Genomic DNA, 19,140 nt, shown 5'->3' with positions numbered 1-19,140 from the left:
CAGTCCGCACCTGCGCAACGCTTCCACACGAAACCTCCCGGAAGCCGGGCGCCGCTCAGAGTCCCGCCCCATTGTAGTCACGTGAAGCGCTTGCGCATCATCCGACGTGCTTGACAGCCCGTTGTGGGCGCCGCGTCATCTGATCTTAAGAGAGGTGCTGCGTGCCGACCCATCGGGGTTCTTCGGTCCCGCCGCAGCCATGTCGTTCTTCCCGGAGCTTTATTTCAACGTGGACAATGGTTATTTGGAGGGACTGGTGCGCGGCCTAAAGGCCGGGGTGCTCAGTCAGGCGGACTACCTCAATCTGGTGCAGTGCGAGACGCTCGAGGGTGAGCAACGGGGCCCGGTTTCTGGGCCTCGAAAGGCCGGCCAGGAAATCGGCCTAAGCCTGAGGGTTCCGAGGCTGGGCGGGGAAGCTGGAGCCGGGGGTTCCCGAAAGGTCTGAGAGGCCTCTCTTGGAAATCGGGGGCTGATGGCGGGCGGGCAGGAAGGAAACCTACCCCCGTTTGCAGCTCCGCGCAGGCCCAGAAGCCAACAAGGCTTTAAGAACCGCAGTGGTCCACCTCTGCTGGGGTCGCCCCTTTTCCCCTTAGGCCTGTTGTGCAGTTTGGAAGAGAGGGTCTCTTGGGAGTGGTTGATCAGTGCCCGATGTGCTCATACAAGCCTCTTTGTCTTGACGTAGCCGGGAGCTGTCCCGTGGCAACACTTTGGCAAGCCGGCAGAAAAGTCCCTCAGTTTCTCCCTAACAAATACACCATGGCATTTGGGATCATTTTGTCTTCGCGATGGCTGGCGAAGACAATGGAAACCTTCCTCGGGGAATGGCTGGCCCAGCTTAGTGAGAGTTATATCCCATCGCCAAACAACTGGTTGAGCTGTTTGGGAGAGCAAGGGGTAGCCCTGAACGTCTGCAAGTTCGTACTCACGTATTTAGTCAGTAAGTCCCACTCCCTCAGCGAGAACCCTTTCGGGACAGGATTTCTTATAACAAGAATGGTGCGAAGCTGAGCTTTTCCTTGTTCTCAGCACACATAGCCAAAGTGGGATTGACTCCCTCAGGACAGCTGCATCAAAATTTTTTAAATTGAATAATCATTCATATACAATCTTATGTTGGTTTCACATGTACAACAGGGTTCAACAGTTACCATATTATTAAATCCTCACCCCCCCTATTGTATTTAGTATCTATTAATTTAGAAAGATGTTATAGAATCATTGACTATATTCTCCATGCTGCGCTACTGTCCTGGTGACCAATTTATATTGTGATAGAGAATTACTGTGCCCCTTTATCCCCTGCACCTGGCCCAGCACCTCCCTCTTGGTAACCACTAGTCACTTTTCAGTATCTATGAGTCTACTGCTGTTTTGTTCCTTCTGTTTTGCTTTGTTTTTATATTCTACAAATAAGTGAAATCATACAGCTGCATCAATTTTTTAAATTAAGGTATCACCCTTATGATATACACCCTTATAAAGGTTTTTCATGAAAAACATTGTGGTTACTACATTCACCCATATTATCAAGTCCCACTATACCCCATTGAAGTCACTGTCCATCAGTGTAGTAAGATGCCACAGAGTCACTACTTGTCTTCTCTGTGCTACAGTGTCTTCTCCATGACCCCCCCCCAACAAACCCCATGTGTACCAATCATAATACCCCTAGATCCCCATTTCCCTCCCCCACCCCTCCCCTTTGGTAACTGCTAGTCCCTTCTTGGAGTCTGAGTCTGCTGCTGTTATGTTTCTTCAGTTTTGCTTCATTGTTATACTCCACAAATGAGGGAAATCTTTTGGTACTTGTCTTTCTTTCTCCAACTGGCTTATTTCACTGAGCATAATACCCTGTAGCTCCATCTGTGTTGTTGCAAGTGGTAGGATTTGTTTTCTTACGGCTGAATAATATTCTATTGTGTATATGTACCATATCTTCTATATTTATTCATCTACCGATAGACACTTAGGTTGCTTCCATATCTTGGCTATTGTAAATAGTGCTGCGATAAAGATAGGGGTGCATATGCCTCTTTGAATCTGAGATCTTGTTTCCTTTAGGTAAATTCCTAGGAGTGGAATTTCTGGGTCAAATGGTATTTCTATTTTTAGTTTTTTGAGAAACCTCCATATTGCTTTCCACAATGGTTGAACTAATTTACATTCCCACCAGCAGTGTAGGAGGGTTCCCCTTTCTCTGCATCCTCGCCAGCATTTGTTGTTTCTTGTCTTTTGGATGTTGGCCATCCTAAGTGGTGTGAGATGATATCTTATTGTGGTTTTAATTTGCATTTCCCTGATAATTAGCGATATGGAACATCTTTTCACGTTCCTGTTCACCATCTGAATTTCTTCTTTGGAGAAGTGTCTGTTCATATCCTCCACCCATTTTTTAATCGGGTCATTTGCTTTTTGGGTGTTGAGGTGTGTGAGTTCTTTATATATTTGGATGTTAACCCCTTGTCAGATATATCGTTTATGAATATATTCTCTCATACTGTGGGATGCCTTTTTATTCTGTTGATGGTGTCCTTTTGCTGTACAGAAACTTTTTAGTTTGATGTAGTTCCATTTATTCATTTTTGCTTTTGTTTCCCTTGCCCAAGAGGATGTGTTCAGAAAAGAGTTACTCATGTTTATATTCAAGAGATTTTTGCCTATGTTGTCTTCTAAGAGTTTTATGATTTCATGACTTATATTCAGGTCTTTGATCCATTTTGAGTTTCCTTTTGTGTATGGGGTTAGACAGTAATCCAATTTCATTCTCTTGCATGTAGCTGTCCAGTTTTGCCAACACCAGTTGTTGAAGAGACTGTCATTTCCCCATTGTATATCCAAGGCTCCTTTATCATATATTAATTGACCATATATGCTTGGGCTTATATCTGGACTCTCTATTCTGTTCCATTGATCTGTTCTTGTGCTAGTACCAAATTGTCTTGATTACCGTGACTTTGTAGTAGAGCTTAAAGTTGGGGGAGCGGAATCATCTAGCTTTTTTCTTTCTTCTCAGGATTGCGTTGGCTATTCGGGGTCTTTTGTGGTTCCCTATGAATTTTAGGACTATTTGCTCTAGTTTGTTGAAGAATACCATTGGTATTTTGATAGGGATTGCATTGAACCTGTAGATTGCTTTAGGCAGGACAGCCATTTTGACAATATTAATTCTTCCTATCCACGAGCACAGGATGTATTTCCATTTATTGGTGTCTTCTTTAATTTCTCTCATGAGTGTCTTGTAGTTTTCAAGGTATAGGTCTTTTACCTTCTTGGTTAGGTTTATTCCTAGGTATTCTATTATTTATTTATTTTTTTTTTGAGAGGGCATCTCTCATATTTATTGATCAAATGGTTGTTAACAACAATAAAATTCAGTATAGGGGGGTCAATGCTCAATCTACAATCATTAATCCATCTCAAGCCAAATTCTCGTCAGTCTCCAATCTTCTGAAGCATAACGAACAAGTTCTTACATGGTGAACGAATTCTTACATAGTGAATAAGTTCTTACATGGTGAACAGTACAAGGGCATTCATCACAGAAACTTTCGGTTTTGATCACGCATTATGACCTATAAACAATCAGGTCAAATATGAATATTCATTTGATTTTTGTACTTGATTTATATGTTGATCCCACATTTCTCCCTCTATTATTATTATTTTTTTTATTTTTAATAAAATGCTGAAGTGGTAGGTAGATGCAAGATAAAGGTAGAAAACATAGTTTAGTGCTGTAAGAAAAGAGGGCAAATGTAGATGATCAGATGATCAGGTGTGTGCCTATGGACTAAGTATTAATCCAGGCTAGACAAGGGCAGCAAGACATCCACGGATGCAGAAGATTTCTCTCAAAACAGGGGGGGTGAGGTTCTGAGCCTCACCTCTGTTGATCCCCAAATTCTCACCTGATGGCCCCCCTGCGACTGTGCCTGTCTTAGGTTGTTCCTCCCTTGAGGAATCTTACCCGTCTCTGGCTAACCAGTCATCTTCCGGGGCCATACAGGGAAATGTAAAGTTGGTAAGTGAGAGAGAAGCCATATTGTTTGAAAAGGTTAGCTTTTTACTACTTTGCAGATTTATGCCCTGTGGCTTCTATGCCCAGCACTTGTCTCGAGGTATCTTTACCGCCTGGAGGAATTATGATACTTGGTAATTTTCGATATGAGGCACGAATTCTATTTAAGGGTTGTAATTAGGAAGGAAGAAGAAAAGCTATAGATGTAGCATATGGAAGGAAACATGGGAGGATTGATTATTTCTTTGACATATCTTCTTGTAGAGTACCTTAAGTATGTATAGGTTTTAAACTACTAACTAATTTGCACACACATATTAACATAATAGGAATACAGTGACATAAACAAAGCAAATCTATAATTACCATCCATCTCCAGTGAAGCCAAGAAAACCATTTAGGCACCCTAGGCATTTGTGAAAATTTATCTATGATATGATGGATATTGTCCAACTGTACTTGAACAATCAGACAAATTAAAGCAGCCCATTTCTGGGATCTGTTCACATCCTATATGTTCTTTTAACCGTAGATAGTCTATAGTCATGAGATTTTGGAGTGCTACAACTTGCACCCCTCCCAACTCCTGGTTGAGTTCCAACAGTACAGATCCGGTCAAATTCGTTGTCTCACTGTATGCACATGCCAGCCTAGACATCTCCCTCTTCATTCCTATGGCAAGTCCAGGAGATGGTGGGCTGGATGCAGCCACAACCGCAGCATCATCCGGATCCCTGTGGAGGCTTTTTGATGATCATCCCCCGGCACAAGTCCTCCAGAGAGTGCTGATGCCGGAAGCTCCTCCTCATATCGTATCTTAGTTCATTTTCTGGGTATCCAAGCTAGGCCTTGATCTTCTGCATAGAAACAAACAGACCCTTTGCCCACACTTTGACATGCCCTCTATACCACTGTGCAGAACTCATTGGAGGTCAGCACACAGTAACTGCTTTTTTTTTTTTTTTTTATTAAGAGAAAGGAATATTATCAGAAAAGAGTACCTCCATAGCTGATCATCTGACACCCTTTAAGTGATCAACATTAAGGATATTTAAAGCATGCGTTGATCTTTGATTTACCAATAGTTTTATCCTATCAAGGAGTAATCCCCCTTTTCTTTCTTTCTTTCTTTCGTTTTTTTTTTTTTTTTTAATTTTTAATCTACACTTACATGAAGAATACTATGTTTACTATGCTCTCCCCTATATCAGGTCCCCCCTAACAACCACATTATGGTTACTGTCCATCAGCTTAGCAAAATGTTGTAGAGTCACTACTTGTCCTCTCTGTGTTGTGCAGCCCACCCTCCCCTTTCTCCCTCCCCCCATGCATGCTAATCTTAATACCCCCTTCTTCTTCCCCCCACCTTATCCCTCCTTGCCCACCCATCCTCCCCAGTTCCTTTCCCTTTGGTACCTGTTAGTCCATTTTTGGGTTCTGTAATTCTGCTGCTGTTTTGTTCCTTCAGTTTTTCCTTTGTTCCTATACTCCTCAGATGAGTGAAATCATTTGGTATTTCTCTTTCTCTGCTTGGCTTATTTCACTGAGCATAATACTCTCCAGCTCCATCCATGTTGCTGCAAATGGTTGGATTTTTCCACTTCTTATGGCTGAGTAGTATTCCATTGTGTATATGTACCACATCTTCTTTATCCATTCATCTACCGATGGACATTTAGGTTGCTTCCAATTCTTGGCTATTGTAAATAGTGCTGCGATAAACATAGGGGTGCATCTGTCTTTCTCAAACTTGATTGCTGCGTTCTTAGGGTAAATTCCTAGGAGTGGAATTCCTGGGTCAAATGGTAGGTCTGTTTTGAGCATTTTGATGAACCTCCATACTGCTTTCCACAATGGTTGAACTAATTTACATTCCCACCAGCAGTGTAGGAGGGTTCCCCTTTCTCCACAGCCTCGCCAACATTTGTTGTTGTTTGTCTTTTGGATGGCAGCTATCCTTACTGGTGTGAGGTGATACCTCATTGTAGTTTTAATTTGCATTTCTCTGATAATTAGCGATGTGGAGCATCTTTTCATGTGTCTGTTGGCCATCTGTATTTCTTTTTTAGAGAACTGTCTGTTCAGTTCCTCTGCCCATTTTTTAATTGGGTTATTTGTTTTTTGTTTGTTGAGGCGTGTGAGCTCTTTATATATTCTGGACGTCAAGCCTTTATCGGATCTGTCATTTTCAAATATATTCTCCCATACTGTAGGGTTCCTTTTTGTTCTATTCTATTCTTTTTGATGCAGTTGTGAAAATGGAATTGTTTTCCTGATTTCTGTTTCTGCTAGTTCATCATTAGTATATAGGAATGCAACAGATTTCTGTGTATTAATTTTGTATTCTGCAACTTTGCTGAATTCAGTTATTAGATCTAGTAGTTTTGGGGTGGATTCTTTAGGGTTTTTTTTGTACAATATCATGCCTTCTGCAAACAATGACACTTTAACTTCTTCCTTACCAATCTCGATGCCTTTTATTTCTTTGTGTTGTCTGATTGCCCTGGCTAGGACCTCCAGAACTATGTTGAATAAAAGTGGGGAGAGTGGGCATCCTTTTCTTGTTCCCGATCTTAAAGGAAAAGCTTCCAGCTTCTCACTGTTAAGTGTGATGTTGACAGCTGCATCAAATTTACTTAATTAAAGATGTCCCTGATTCCTGTCTTCACCTCCCCCTCCCCCAGGTGGTAGTGAAGCACACTGGCTGGGATGTGAGTTCCATTCCTGACCTCCTAGAGAAACCTTTGAGCAGAGGTACTGTTAGCCTCATGGTTGGTAGCTGGAGGGGGAAAACAGCCAGATGATTAACACTCTGGTGAAAATTTTCTCATCCAAAACATATTGAGGTTAAAAGTGGACTCAATTTTAAAAAATATTAGTTATTGTTGATCTTGCAAACTTGACCAGTAATGTGAATAAATACCTTTACATTTTAAAGCTTAATGAAGTTAAAATATATTAACTGTGGACTCTAAGTTTTAACATAAATATACAAAAAAAGCTGTTCATGTCTATTATGAGAGTGGAGGTGGGGAAGGACAGGAGAGCACCTTAGGGTGCTGGTTTGAAGAAGCTTGCCAGCAACCTGATTGTCTACACTGGGGAAAGGAGGAGGAACAAAGGAAGGCTGCCTTGTAGGGCCTGGCACACAGTTGGCAATTAATGTGAGTTTTGTGGACTGATTGGGACTGGAGGAAGACCTTTCTTCACTTAAATCTGAAAGCAGACACTGCTAATTACCAACTGGCATTTGGTTAACTTGTTTCTTTTGTGGGCTTTCCTCACTCCTGCTGCTGCCTGCCCTCCCTCTCTCCTCCTATAGAGCTTCTGGGGGCACATTTTCCCAGTAGCCCCTCGAGCATCCTCCATAAACATGTTAGGCCATTCTTCCTGCACAGCCACTCAGCACTTGGCCTGCCTTGTGGATAACCATGCAGATCTCTGGCTTGACACTGAGGGCTTCCCTTACCCTTTCACACATCCTCCTTTCCCTCACACAAGCCATCTCCCCAGCTCTTGGTGCACACAGTGTGGTGGACTTGGGAGTTAGACAAATCTGAGTTTGAACCCCAACCCATCCAATTACTGGATTACTTTAGGCAAGTTATTTACATCTGGGCCTTGAGTCCTTCATCTGGTATATTAACAACAGCACCTAGCTCGTAAGGTTGTGAGATGTCAACAAGCTACTATGTGTACAACACTGAGCCCAGCCCCAGCACAGAGTGAGCACTAGGTAAATGTTACCTCTTGTTTTCTGTATTATTTACATCTGCCATTCCCTCTGCTTCTTTCTCATCTCTGTGAAGCCCAGTGATTCCCACCCTTCAAAGCCCAGACTTAGTAGCACTGCATCTTAGAACCTCTTCGTTGTCATGCTAGGCTAGAATGTGGTCGCTTACACCCATTTGCAGCTCCTGTCATTGTGCTCTTTTCCCAGAAGTTTCTCCTCGTAGAGTTTGGGATTCTTGGGACCCTGTATGTCAGACTCTCAGGGGCAGGAGATAACCAGAAGCAGGAAGGAGCAGCCAGAAACCCCATTGTCCTCTACAGAAAGACCTTCTCTGCTTCTGAAGGTGACACTAGAAGCCAGCCTACAGGCCTTTGTCACTAGATGTTTTTGCCTCCCCATCTCCAGGGGAAGGGGAAAGAGGATGGGTAGGGGAGACCAAGGAAGCCTGTGGTCCCTAGAGAGATCTGTATGTGTGTCCTGAGGTGATGAGGTTTCCAAAGAACATGTTTCAGATGTTGGACAGTTGCAGAGGGCATTGGCCGGAGGATATTTGTTCTGCAAAGTAGAGCAAGTATGTAGCTTCCATTACACCCCAGCCTTCCTCTTCGGATTCCGCTCCAGCAGGGCATCTGCTACTGGCCTCTTCTGCAAGAACTCAGTCTCTTAGGACCACTGAAGCTTGTGTGTCCCCCATTGTCTCTCTTGCTTGTCTCTACTCAGAGGTAGGAGAAGGAATCTGGACAGGTCTTACTGCTGTGCTGAGGTGAAGGAACATAGCTAGGTAGTCACAGAAACTCTTTTCAGCTCTGAGTGTTTCTAGATGTCTTGAATGCCTTCTGGGAGTTGGGTGCTGTGCTAGGGACTTGTGGGGAAGAGGAAGTGGGTCAGAGATACACAAAGAGAGATCATACAGTGTTACTTAGAATGTTTTCATTCCTTTAACATATACTTATGGAACACCTATTTTATGCCAGGCATTGTGATAGGGGCAGAGACACTTTGTTGAATAATGTTCTGTTGACCCTCATGATCTGGAGTTGGAGGTCGGTGGAGGCAGAGGAAGACATTAAGACATCACTGTAGCATAGCAGTTACAGACGTGGGCTTACCGCTTCGTGGCTCGGTGGCCATGTAACCTCTCTCCTGAGCTTCTTCATCTGTACAATGGTAGTAATAACAGCACTGATCTCATGGGGTGGTTATGAAGGTTAAACGTAATACATATAAAGCACTTAGCATGAACTTGACACATGGTAAATGCTGAGTCAGTATGTTAGCTGCTGTTATTGTTATTTTAAAGTAAACTAAATACATAATTGCACATTAAGGGTGATGCCTGTGAAAGGGACAGCTGGAGAGGTGACCAAGATCATGGGGGAACTTTGTTGAGAGAACATGGCTGGTTAAGGCCCTGACGAGGAAAGGATAGTCAGGCTGAGATGTGAACTGCAAGGAGCCAGCCATGCAGAGACCTGGGGGAAGAGCATTTCAGGTAGAGACCAGCATATGAAGGCAGAAATTTTGGGCCAGTTAAAGGGACCTACAGGACCTTTGGGTAGCAGGGTGTGGGGAATGAGAGTCTTCTGGGAACCCAGACCCTTGGTTTAAAAAAAAAATCAGTCTGAGCCCCGGGGAGGAAGCCCCTGGATCCTTAGCACTGATTTGGGGACAGAGATGGTGATGGCATGAAGCATCACCTTCCACAGAGGCCTGCTGAATTTGGAGTTCTTGCATGTATTTCAGACCATTAGGAGCACGTGTAGTGCTACTTCAATGTTCAAATGTTGTTTGGTGACTCAGGAAACAATTCCTGAAGACCTACTGTGTGCCATTCCCTGGGCCTTCCAAGCAAGCCAGGTAGGTATTTCAGGCACTACCATAGTTGTGGGTCTGAATTCTCAGCTTTGTCCCTGGGATGAGCCTAACATCATTGCTATTAATTTGGCTGACTGACTGGATGGGAGACCCAGCTCTGCCTTCTAGACCAGCCCCCTTCCTCATTTCTCTTTAAAACTACCTATTATGGATATCATCAAACATAGGCATATTAGAAGGAATAGTATAATGAACCCATAAATAATAATCATCTAACTACAATTATCACTTCTTGTTACAACAGTTTTTGATCTTGTTTCAATAATAGCTCCACTTATCCCCCAACTCCTGAATTATTATTAAAAAAATTTTTTTTTAAATTTTGATATCATTAATCTACAGTTACATGAGGAACATTATGTTTACTAGACTCCCCCCATCACCAAGTCCCCCCCACATACCCCATTACAGTCACTGTCCATCAGCGTAGTAAGATGCTGTAGAACCACTACTTGTCTTCTCTGTGTTGTACAGCCCTCCCCGTGCCCCCCCCACACTATACATGCTAATCATAATGCCTCCTTTCTTCCCCCCCACCCATCCCTCCCTTCCCACCCACCCTCCCCAGTCCCTTTCCCTTTGGTAATTGTTAGTCCATTCTTGGGTTCTGTGAGTCTGCTGCTGTTTTGCTCCTTCAGTTTTTTCTTTGTTCTTATACTCCACAGATGAGTGAAATCATTTGATACTTGTCTTTCTCCGCCTGGCTTATTTCACTGAGCATAATACCCTCTAGCTCCATCCATGTTGTTGCAAATGGTAGGATTTGTTTTCTTCTTATGGCTGAATAATATTCCATTGTGTATATGTACATCTTCTTTATCCATTCATCTACTGATGGACAATGAGGTTGCTTCCATTTCTTGGCTATTGTAAACAGTGCTGCGATAAACATAGGGGTGCATATGTCTTTTTTCAAACTGGGCTGCTGCATTCTTAGGGTAAACTCCTAGGAGCCGAATTCCTGGGTCAAATGGTATTTCTATTTTTAGTTTTTTGAGGAACCTCCATACTGCTTTCCACAATGGTTGAACTAATTTACATTCCCAGAAAAATGGTGATATTCTAATTCTCTGTTTTCTTCTGCAATTGCTGGTTTGAATACCTCTGTACCTGGAACTTCCACTGGTAAACTACTTGGTTACCCTGAAATACAGTCCATATGGGAGAGGCAGGATAAATACTTTGTTCTCTCCTATATTTACCAGCTTTCAAAATAAGGAGTTGGTTCTCTGGCATCCTCCAAAGATGACTAATGAGGTTCTTTTGTTTTGTTTGTTTAGTATCATAACACATGTATGGATTTTAATATATTTTTTGTGTTTCAGTCTTAACTTTACTGATGCTCAGATTGTCCCTTGGCCAGTGAAAACTTATTCAGTAGGCTGCTTTTTGACACAGCCCTGTAGCCTTTGAGAGCTTCTACTTCTGAGATAACATGTTCTCATCTTGTACATTTCCTGACCCAGACCTAGAGTTATCAGTTCTCTTAGACCTGATTCTTTTCATTGGAAAGTAATATTTAGAGACCATAATCTGAGTCCAGGAGCTTCTTCTTACTACTGGGTAGGTCATTGTTTCTAGGAGTTTCTGTGAATAGCTCTCTTCTTACTCAGAAATTTGGGAAAATACCAAAAAGCATATGGCTTGCTGTATTATGCAGCCACAACTCAGCTAATGGGTACCAGATGCCAGTTCCCTAATACAGAATGGAGGTTCTGCCTAACACCTGGGTCAGTCAGGACATCTCCTTCCTGTTGTAAAGAAATACAAATAACATTCAGGAGGAGGAGAGCCAGTGAATTAGACACTCAGGGACCATGGCTGAAGAGCTCACATGTATGATACACTGTCTTCTGAAACACTATCCTTCCATGTCCGAAGTTGCTTTTCTTCTGTTCATTACAATGCTTCCTTCTGCATTTCAACATTATTTCACAAGAGGCAGTTTCATAGGGGAAGAGGAAAGGGAGACTCCAGGTCAGGCTTGGCCAATCACCAGTCATATGAAACTGCCGATGCAAACATAGATGGTGTCTTCTGGAGTGACAAGTCATTCAGCACTTCATGTGGTATGGCTAGGGGTGCAGCTGAAAGTTAGGTAGAAGTCAGCTCTGAGGGATTGCAAAAGCCATAGGAAGTGCATTATCCTGAGTGCAGGCAGGAGGAAGGTGAAACTGTCAGAATTCAATTGAGAAAGTCCTTGCAGTTTGGAAAGTGGATTGGAGGAGGGGCCACAGCAGAGGTGGGATGAATACTTTGCGGCGGCATGTAAATCATCCAGGCCAGAGATGATGACAGCCTCTCTTCAGGCATTGTGGGGGAATTTTAGGAAGAGGAATTGATCAGACTTGAGGGTAGGATAAGGGGGCTGGGCAAGAACCGAGCATCAAAGGCTGATGTCTTCATTTTTGGACTAGGCAACTATGTAGATGGCAAAGTGAAATGCTGGTGGAATGTGCAAGGAGCAGAGTGACAGGATGGGATGGAGGGAGTCCGTGAACCGTTTGTGTGGCAATATAGAGGCTATTTTTGGTAATCAGGTATGAGGGCTGAACTTGGGAGACAGCTTTAGGAATCTGAGTAGAAGTGTGCTTCTCAGAGCATGGAGTCAGAGGAGTAGAGACTCAAGATGAGACCATGCCCCAGGAAGGGCTTCTGTTAAGCAAGTGAGGTTGGAGATGGGAGGGGAGATGATCCTGCCAAAAAGGCCAGAGGCATCCCCTGAAAGGTGAGGAGCCTGGACGAGAACCGGGAAAGTGGGGACAGGAGGATGAATGTCAGAGGTGGCTAAGAGATTGAAAAAAATCAGACAGCCTTCCGTTTGGCGGTGTTATTCAAAGGTGTTAGTCATGACTTTAATGGGAACAGAGGAGAGTGGGATTAGGAGCTGACATCAGTGAATGGAGTGGGTGGGCAGTTAGGACATACGGAGAGAGCAGGGTTCACGGATGAACTAATCCCAGCTTGGCCATTTACTGGCTTTGTGACCTTGGGCAAGTCATTTATCCTTAGCTATACAATAGGGAATACTAATAGCATCTCTCCAAGATGTTTGTGAGGTATTATAGGCACAGGGCCTGGTACCCAGGGAACAGTCAGAGGAGCCAGCTGCTCCCACCGTGGTCATTCCCTCCTGTCACTCCTAGGGGGCAGGCACCATGCTGGGCCTCGAGTGGGTAATGAAAACATGCCACACAGACCTTGCTTGGGGGCAAGTACACCTGCCTAATGGGCAGACTTCTGTATATCAAAACAGCATTAAGTGTACAGTAGGGACAGGGTATATTTTGGGGGGGGTAGGAGCATGTGGGGAGTGACAGTTAAAGGTGTACAGGGTTTCTTTTGGGGATGATGAAAATGTTCTAAAGTTGCTTGTGGTGATGGTCGCGCAACTCTGTGAACATCCTAAAAACCACCAGATTGTACACTTTAAATGGGTAAATTGTATGGTATATGATTACATCTCAGTAAAGCTGTTAGCAAAAAAAAAAAAAAAAAGCTATGTCAAGGAAGTGGGAAAAAGGAATGGCATTAGCTGTCTCTGGGACATGAAACTGCATACAGCGTCAGCAGAGCTTCGGGACCTGGGAGGAGAGTGGGGAACAAGGTCAGGGATGTGCGGGGGCTGAGTGTGGATAGGTGTGTCGGGCTGCTTCATGGTTGTCTTGGAAGAACCTTAGCTTAGGAGGGATGAAGATTATGATTTTTTAAAAAGCCAGGGTTGGGGTGGGGAGTCTTAGGTTAGATCAAGGTTAATGTGTGGGAAATATCTTGTCCAACAGTTTCTGTTTATAGTTTTTCCTGGAAATGTTTTGTATGTTCTGTTTTGTTTATCAAAGGAGACTGTATTGAGTTGGTGAAATTAGATGTCCATGGCTAGGGCAGGACAATCCAAAATTCTTTAGAGTCAGATGAAATCCAAAGAAAGAGATAACACAGTCCTGACATTCCACTGACTACAAGCAAGGAGGAGCTCAGGGAGCACTGGGAGAAGGGTGTGCAGAAGGTGGCAACCTGGGAGAGTTTGTCCTGTGGACACAGGGAACAAGCATGCTGAGTCTGTGCTTTGAGAGCCCAGGCCCCACACGCACCTGAAGTTTTTCTCTCGGTGTTTGGGGATCTGTATCGTCCCAACTGCCCTTGGTAGTGGCATTGCTACATAAAGAGACCCCTGATGCCCAGTGATGGATGAGCTGGCATGGATCTTTGGTGGTGACCATGGCAGCAGCTTCCTGGATTGTTCCTCTCCAGCTTGCTGCTGCTGCTCAAGGAGATGTGGCCTCGAGCATGGGAGCGGGGGCTAGGGATAGGCAGGAGGTAGGTCTTGCTGCCACGAGCCAGCTGGGACTTGATCCTTCAGTAGATGAAGAGGGGGTGAACCATGGCGGGGGTGGAGGTTGGTGGTGTGATGCAGCTAGAAACTTGGTCTGGGGCTCAAAAGATCGGAGGGTCCAGGCTAGACACACGCAGCTCTCTCAGCTTTGTGGGTAAGAGAAAAGGCTGAGCCCAGAGAGGAGCAGCATGAGGGGAAATGAAGGAGCAGGCCAGAGCCAGCTCAGGGGATGGGGCGCACAAGCTTGAGCCAGTTTTCATTAGGTATGAGATGAGAGGGGGCCAGAAGGCAGACTTTTGCCTTCATAAATGACCGGGTGGGAGCTGCTTCTGAGATAGGGTGCCAGAGGAAGAGGTGTTCTGTCTCCGAGGTGCTGACTCAGGGTATCTGAGGGAGGTGGCTGTGTGGGCCTGGAGCTCAGGGAAGGAGCACCAATCTGGAAGTCATCAGTATGCTGGCTGGCAGCAGTTCCGCCTGCGCCTGGCCATCTGTTGGCTTGCAGCCAGGACAAGCCTCCCTTAGAAGCTTAGTTCTGCCCATGAGTCCTGCCAGGAGGCTGGAGAGCAGCCTTAACGGCGGGCCAAGTGGATACAAGCATGGCCTGATGAGGACACCTGGCATGGAGCCTAATTTGGCAAGTGGTGCAGGGAGAGCAGCAGCCAGGGCTTCCCCTCAAGATCCCTGCCATGCCTCCTCCTGCATGACTGGCTTGGTGGTTTTTGTTTTTTGTCTTATTTTTAACATAATTTTTTTAATTCCAAAAGTAAAGTCGGTGGTAGAGTGACTCAGTGTGGACCCTTTGGGGGACAAGTTTTCACCATCTTGTTAAAACGTTACATGTAGATATACTGTGTGACCCACTTATAGGATTGTGTCCCCTAGATTAGCACAGGATGCCATGTATATAAATGTTATATATAGATTAATGCAGGATGTCACATACCAGCTCTTTCGGTAACAGCAACCCGTTAGAACCAACAGGATATCTATTGACAGGATTAAATAAACCACAGTCTATCCTTACAGTGGAATACTACAAAAAATACTCAAAAGCATGAAGTTCCATAAGGACTGATTTCGAAATATAAAAAATTGTTAGGTGAGAAGTTGCAAAGCATTGTGTATACTAAATTCCCATTAGTAGAATACCACATGCACATGGAAAAGTTTGGAAGCATACATACCAACTTGTCTGAGTGGCAGCCTCTGGAGAGAGGGATTGGAGAGGCTGGGAGAGGGAACATACCAGTTTTTATTTTATGTATTCTTCCATTATTTGAATGTATTACAGTGAACAAATATTTGATAATTTGACACCGGACAAAGATATCTAAAATAAGGGAAATGAGAACATGTGGGTAGGTAAAGAGAAGCCACCATCCAGGCCAGGACCCTTGCTGGTGACCCCCAGCATTTGACTTCCAGATTTTAGTTTGCAGCACTGTAGGGCTGCTCTGAGTTTTAGGGAACCCCCCTCAGGCCTCTTCTCTTTACACCTGAGGACTCAGAGTCCAGGGGGTCCTTGAGGGTCCATGCCAGGCCTGGACACTTCATGTTACCCAGGCCCAAGCCCCAGGGCCCCTGTCTAGGTACAGCTCCCCTGCTCACCTCTCACCTGGCTATTTTCCTCTTTCCTTTGTCTCCTCCTTCCCACCCCCACTTCTTGCTTTTCACTTTGCTGATTACATCTTGCATTGGTATATACTTCAGCTTGGTTTTATCTGGGAAGCTATTTATGGTCAGTGCTGTAACAGTCTGCACAGGAGCTGATAACCCCTGCTTCATAGCCCTGCCCCAGGAGTCATGTGAGAACTTGCTTTGGTGGGTGATTAGTCACTTTCTCTTGGGTTTACTCAGTGATTTCTTGGCCCTGCTTTCTGAGGCGGAACCAGGGTCTCTATACCTGTGCCCAGGGCCTTTTGAGGTGGTCTAAGCCTAGGCAAATGTCAGCCATCAGGCTTCTTGAACAGAAGGCTTTCTAGGTGACCAGAGAGGGACAGGCCCCAACACCTTAGTTTAAACATTTGGCGTAAAACCTTTCTCGAGCATATTAGTCTCATTTTCTCAAGTTCTTAAAAGCACACACTGAACATAGCAGAACTCCTGCATTAGGGCTCTCAGACTTGAAATGAGGTGGGACAGAACCAGGTCTGCCTCCAATACTTTTGTCCCTGGTCCCATCAGGCCTCTCACTCCCCTTTCCAGCTGTGGTCAGAGCACCTGCTATAACACCTCAGACCGTTTTTTTTTTCTTTTTGCCTTTGTGTTGAGCTGTCAGACTCCAGCTTGTTACCAGGGTCCACATTAAGAATGAACAGGTGCGAGGACATGATGTAATGTCCTCTCATAAATCATCTGTGCCTGCTCAGGGTCAGGACCCCAGAGCCTCTCTGGGTCGCCAGGACCTTTTGAATTGTTTGTGAGGCCAGGCATCAGGCAGACCATGGCTCCCTTTCTAGCCAGGTGTGTGTCGTTAAGCGTGTGATTTACTTGGAAGCTTACTTGTCTACCTGTAAAATGAAACAAATCACTTGCAGACTGTTAGGACTCAGCAGCACAGTGCTTAGCCAGAGTGGATGCTGAATCATATGTATATGATTGGGTGAATGACAACTTTATTGGTACTGGCAGGGTACTAGGCTTTGGAGTATGGGGGAAGAGAATTTGAGGCCCCCATCCTGGGGGGGTGCACTGTGTCATAGACAGTCCTATTTCTGGGTTATTAAATACTTGCTTTTTAAAGATACAGCATTAGGCAGTAGAAATGGGGCAACGTGGGGTTGAGAACTGGTACAGGGATTTGGAGACATGGGAGGGTCTGACCAGGCTGGAAGAGAATGAGACAGATGAGGATGGCAAGGATGGCCAAGCTTCCTCTACATCCTCTTGAGTCTTGCTCCTCAGAAGGCTCTGTCTTCACTGATGCAAGACAGTTCAGACCCTCATGACCAGACTCAAGCCCACCTTGTCTCCATTCTGCCTTTCCCATGTCCAACTAGGGCCTATTCCTTGTTCTTTCTGACACATTACTGCGTGACTGTGGTGGCCTGCAGCCTACTCCCCCAGGGATTGATGGCTAGGGGAGATGAGGACCATGAGTCTGAGGCAGTGATCAAATTGGAGGGGTGCGCAGGGAGCTGGAGTGGAGTCTCTCCCTTTGGCCACAAGGGGGTGCACCAGGACCTCTCAGCTGCAAGAGAGCAGGGAAAGGGTGTGGCTGGACCAGTGAGTCGGCCAAGGTGGGTCTCCTTTGCTTCTCTGCACAGCACCTGCCTATAGGCCACTATCTCTTAGGACTCTGCTCTGGGCCCTCTTCTCTCACCCAAGTCCCAGTTTGCCTCCTCAAATTAAGTAGGGCCCCTGGCTCAGTGTCTCCTGTCTATCGCATCCCACCCTCACCTCTCTGTGCTGTAGCATCCTGGGTTGGGATGGGAAAGGCCAGGGGACATTCCCTGATGTTCTCCATCTTGATGCCCAGTGCAGGCTGCTCTGGCCTTGACTATCAAGCTGTCTTGATTGACCCCTACCTGGGTCATGCTGGCAGCTCTCAGAGTCAGAGCAGTAGCCATGAACCAGGGGGCTTGGAGTCTCCGAGGAGCTCAAGGCTTCCCAGGCTCCCAGAAGCATAGCCCTTCCTCAGGTGGTGTCCACTCTGGTCCCGCCACCTGGGACCCATCAAGAGAGGGAAAATTCATCTGCAGAATGGACTCTTCCTCTCAGCCTCCTCCAGCTCTCCCGGGCAGATGTGGGAGTGTGCGTGACACACATGTACATGTGTGGAGGGTGACTCTGGGAGAGGCCCAAACCAGGCCACCCCAAACTCTGCAGGCACTGCAGGTACACACAGTAGTGATGGGAATAGGGTTATCAGGTGTTTGACAACTCTCCTCCTCCACCTTGCACCCAAACTGGGGGCCTTTCAATTGGCCTCCATGGGCATCTGTCTCACCCAACACCTACTCATTGACTGATTTCTTTTAAAAATCAGATAAAAAAAAAATCTATCCTGCACTAGAATATTGACCTTCCTCCTCTTTGAGAGGCAGGAAAATCAAGGCCCTAAAGTGGCATTTACTAGGCTTGGCTACCATTGCCATCATCTGGCACCTGCTCTGCCTGTCTGCATCCAGCACCCTGCAGCTCAAGGCTCTGGGCCGGGGCTGTTGCCCTGTGAATGTGGGTGGTCCTGAGGAGCAACAGGCAGACCTTTGGCAGGGGAGAGGGGGATGTGGAGAAACAGCCCTGACTGACTGCTTGGCACTGCTTTCCTGGCCAACTCTGGCCTGGTCCTGAGTGCCTGCCCCAACCATGTTCCTGTTGGTCACTCAGGCAATGGTTTTTAGGCCTTGACCTTAGTAAGGCTTCATGTTTGCCTGGTGGATGGGGCTTTCCCCTCTGAGGATCATCTATGGTGTCCTCACTGCTGCAACTTGGCCTTTCCTGCCTGCCCCTGCTCTGATGGCTGCTTTGAGGCTCCACACCCCCAGGCTTCCCCTGCACTTGTTGTCAGATCTGCCAAGGCTGCTTCATTGGTACCCAGGCCTTTGAGTGGCCCTCAAGCACTAGGATTGCAGAGAGTCATTGTGATCTGGATAGAGAGTGTCAGAACTGGCCAGGCCCCTGGAGGTAACCTTATCTAACCCTTATGTTACCTGGGAAATTGGGGCCAGGTGAGGCCCAAGGGCTTGCCTAGGGTCTCCTGATGCCTGTCTGAGCTCCTTCTGTTCAATCACTGCATTCTTTGATCCTTTCCCTCATTTATTCCTTCATTTGTTCAATTAAGGATGCCTGAACTATGCTTCCATATGCATAGCACCCAGCCCAGGAGGGGTGGCCAGATGAAGGAAGCCCCGCTTCTGGGGCCCTCGCCATTTTCCCAGGCCTAGCTGCCTGGTGTCTAGCTTGGCAATTAAAGGGTTAGGGGTTAAGGAATATGGGTGCTCTGGACCCCATAACCTGGCACTCAGAGCCCTAAGGCTGTCAGGTCACGAGCTGTAGCTTACCCATCCTCCCCACTCTCAACTCTTTAAGCTGTAAGCTAGATACTTACCATGTGACAAGGCCTGGGGAAAATGGAGGTCCTTGGTACGGAATGAGTGTTATCCGTTGGGCCTGGCCCAGGCTCCATGCCGCCCTGTCATCTTCATTCCTCCGCTGGCTTCTATCATTTGGACCTAGCTT

At 45.7% G+C, this 19,140-nt stretch overlaps 1 protein-coding gene across 1 annotated transcript in view; it reads left to right on the top strand.

The window, feature by feature from the left end:
- The first annotated feature begins 86 nt into the window (after positions 1-86).
- The window catches only part of ATP6V0D1 (ATPase H+ transporting V0 subunit d1), a 42,312-nt gene continuing 23,258 nt past the window's right edge, over positions 87-19,140 (top strand). The window contains exon 1 of the mRNA XM_017649261.3: positions 87-329. Coding sequence (XP_017504750.1) covers positions 200-329 — 130 coding nt within the window. The 5' untranslated portion in view covers positions 87-199. The remainder of the gene's footprint in view (positions 330-19,140) is intronic.

This window comes from Manis javanica, chromosome 17 (genome assembly GCF_040802235.1).
Source record: "Manis javanica isolate MJ-LG chromosome 17, MJ_LKY, whole genome shotgun sequence".
Taxonomy (NCBI): domain Eukaryota; kingdom Metazoa; phylum Chordata; class Mammalia; order Pholidota; family Manidae; genus Manis; species Manis javanica.
This window is presented reverse-complemented; position numbering and strand designations above follow the sequence as displayed.